The 3,333-nt window shown below is 41.1% G+C and overlaps 1 protein-coding gene across 1 annotated transcript in view; it reads left to right on the top strand.

The window, feature by feature from the left end:
• Positions 1-3,333, top strand: part of LOC122345778 (dystrophin-like) — a 37,943-nt gene that overhangs the window by 414 nt on the left and 34,196 nt on the right. The window contains exon 2 of the mRNA XM_043240232.1: positions 825-981. Within this exon, the coding sequence (XP_043096167.1) occupies positions 825-981 (157 nt within the window). The remainder of the gene's footprint in view (positions 1-824; positions 982-3,333) is intronic.

The following is a 3,333-nucleotide window of genomic DNA, read 5'->3' as shown; positions in this document are numbered from 1 at the left end:
GTGTGTGTGTGTGTGTGTGAGAGGAAAACATTAATTGTGTTCTAATCTAATTAGTCAGTAATTAGTGAACACATGTAATTACAAGTCTTGCTAATGCATCCATTAACGCACACACACACACACACACACACACACATCAGGGCTTGACACTTCATTTAAAAAAATAAATCAGCACATAAAAAAACTCAAATTAAAATGAAATATAACTTGTAACTTGTTTTCCGTCAAAAAAATGACACAAGGAGACATTACTCATGTGTTTACTTTAAACTGTATCAATTATATTGGCATAGTCTTTTTAGTACAGTTATACAAGTATCTGTATAATTATAAATAGCTCAAGACTCTTATTTTGAAATATCAATGCTTTACTACTGCTGGCTGCTGTAGATCAAATAAGCAACCCTCTGCAACACATTACAGTATAAACGGCACAAAGTAAACATCTTTATAATGGATAAGTAGTAGGTCATAATCAGTCTATTGGCTTAAATGTGAACTGCTTTGAGCACTGTCTTGGAGAAGCGCTCGTATTTATTTCCTAAATCACAGCCGTTTAAGGTTTGAGGATCACATCAGGCTGTCTTTCCATCCCGTATTTCAGACCTTTTAAATGGTCATTGAGACATTTGTTAAAGCATTTAAGATATATAACTTTGACCTTGCATTTTTTAAGGATCCATTTTTTTTCACACACATGCTTTAAAATGCGTTTTACATTCCCCTACGTTTATTTTAATGCGCACACACACACACACACACACACACACACACACACACAGGCTTCACCTGTGGTACTCAGAAGTGTGTGGATGTGTGTGCAGGGCTCACCTGGAGGCGAGTGCTGAGCGCTGGAGCCGTCTTCTGTCGGTGCTGGAGGAGCTGGGCCGCTGGATCAGTGTGAAGGACGAGGAGCTGAACAAACAGATGCCCATCGGAGGAGACGTGCCCACAGTGCTGCAGCAGCAGAGCCACTGCACGGTGAGATCAGCTCTTCTGTCTTCCTCCTCTAGTCTCCTCTCAGTTTTACCTTCCTTTCAGACCTTTCTCTTCTCCATGTCTCGTCACCTCTCTCTCTTAATCTCCTCTCGTCTCATTTTGTCTCATCTGTCTCTTCAGAACTTCTCATCCTCATTGTCCTTTCTCTTCTCTTCTCTTCTCTTCTCTTCTCTTCTCTTCTCTTCTCTTCTCTTCTCTTCTCTTCTCTTCTCTTCGTCTCCTCTCATTCCATCTCACCTCGTCCATCTCTCTCTTCTCCTCTTTCATCTCATCTTCTCATCTGTTTCCTTGCCTCTTTCGTTTAATTTCTCATCACTCTTCTTCTCGTAACTTCTTATCATTTCACCCCTTCTCCTCTTTTCTCATTTGTCTCTTCTGAACCCGTCTTCTTACTCATTGCGTCTTTCTCTTCTCTCATCTTAGCTGGTCTCCTCTTACATTTAATCATGTCCAATCACCATTTTTTTTAATCTTCACCTCATTGCATTTTCCATTTTCCTCTTCAATCTGTGTCTACTCAATGCGTCTCATTCGTTTCCCTTTGCTTTTCCGTCTCGTCTTCTCTTCTTTTCTCTCTTTGACTGGTCTCGTCTCATCTTTTTTCTTATTGCTTGTCTCCAGTGTCTCTCGTTTTTTTTCTCTCTCATTCCCTATTCTGTAAACCCTCTATCATCATGTCTCCTCTCGTTCTCGTCTCTCACTTGTCTCTTCTTTCTTGTCTCGTCTCATGTCCTGTCTCCTCTTCTTGACTCGTCTCATCTTGTCTCTTCCTCTTTTCACTGTCCGTCTCTTCTCTTCTCGTCGTCTAGTCTTTTGTCTTCTCTGGTCTCATCCTCTTTCTTGTTTGCGTCTCCTACCCGTCTCTCCTCTCCATGCTATCACCCTCAGCACAGTTTTTTCCCTCTCGTCAGATTCTCCTGCAGGAAATATTGCCGTGTTTATGCCCCTCGGCTAAACGATTATATTGTGTTCCTGCAGTGCAGTGTACAGAGTGTCACCGACCTAACAAATGACCGAAATGTGTCATTAACCGTCTGCGTGATAATGACAGTAATCAAGATAATAGCAGGCCTGAGCCGCACAATCACGGCGTCGACTCACCTTTACCCAAAAAACATTTTAATCAGTGTTTGACTGACCCGGGGTCGCACAAATATNGTTTTTCTGCTGTGTGACGCGGGAATACCTACACACCAGACGAAACCACCGCAGGGAATTATGGGAAGGTGGCAAGAAGGTTGAAACCGTAACGAGTCTGTGACAGTTTGGTTATGCTCGCTCTCTCTTTCTCTCTTTCTCAGACAGTTTGACTAATGATCCTCTGGAGCGAAGAGAAAGATTGCCCCCCATTTTGACTCTCTCTCTCTCTCTCTGTCTCTCTCTCTCTGTCTCTCTCTCTCTCTCTCTCTGTCTCTCTCTCTCTCTTTCTCTCTCTCTCTCTCTCTCTCTCTCTCTCTCTCTCCCTCTCTCCACCTCATCTTTTTCTCTGGCTCTTATAATAGATTGTCTTTGAGCCGGCTGGCCCGGTAAGAGCTTTAGCCGCGTGGGTACAAAACGCCAGGCCTTTTGAACACGTCACGGCTGATTAGTGTGCCGCGCCAACCGGGCGACCAGGATAGAGCGCCCCAGAACACGAGATGGAAGTGAAAATGAATAATTTGTGTGAGGTCTGAGAGACTTAGAAGAGCCGAACACATTGTCTGTCTGGAAACTTTCACTGATAAAGACACAGAGCCAGTTAAAGAGACGCAGAATGACCTTTATTCCAAGATTAATTGAGTGTAATGAGCCCATTAAATGAAACGGGAGCGGTGCCTTTGTCAGTTTGAAAAGGTGATTTTTAAACTACGTTTTTGTTGGACTTTAAATATTCAAGCGGCAACTCCGGTAAATTAATATATTTTATTTAATACATTAATAAGCATGACATGCTGGGATGTAATTATGCCTTTAAAAAGTTACAGTTTAATTTGACGTTAAAAGTGTGAAGCTAAAAGGAGCTTAATAGAAAAGATCATTCGGAGCTGATGCTTTTACAAGGTTTCATATTGTTTATGAAACAAAATCGTAGTGACATTCAGCTCATCTCTTTCTGAGAAACTCGAAAATGTCATTAAAAAACGGAAACGTTCTTAAATGCTTTCGTTTCCTTTAACGCCGTCTAGATTATTACGCAACTCTTATTTAATAGTTTTCCATTTAATTACATTTTGTTTTGCTTTTAGTTCATTTCATTAAGTTCACTCGCTTATATATGTTTATTCCTATTTCGACTAAAAGATGTGTATTATACAGCATCAGTCAAAGCGAAATATTTTTAGTATTTAAAATAGC

Source organism: Puntigrus tetrazona, chromosome 1 (assembly GCF_018831695.1).
Source record: "Puntigrus tetrazona isolate hp1 chromosome 1, ASM1883169v1, whole genome shotgun sequence".
In the NCBI taxonomy this organism is placed as follows: domain Eukaryota; kingdom Metazoa; phylum Chordata; class Actinopteri; order Cypriniformes; family Cyprinidae; genus Puntigrus; species Puntigrus tetrazona.
The sequence above is the reverse complement of the archived record's forward strand: the minus strand, read 5'-3'. Positions and strand labels throughout refer to the sequence as shown.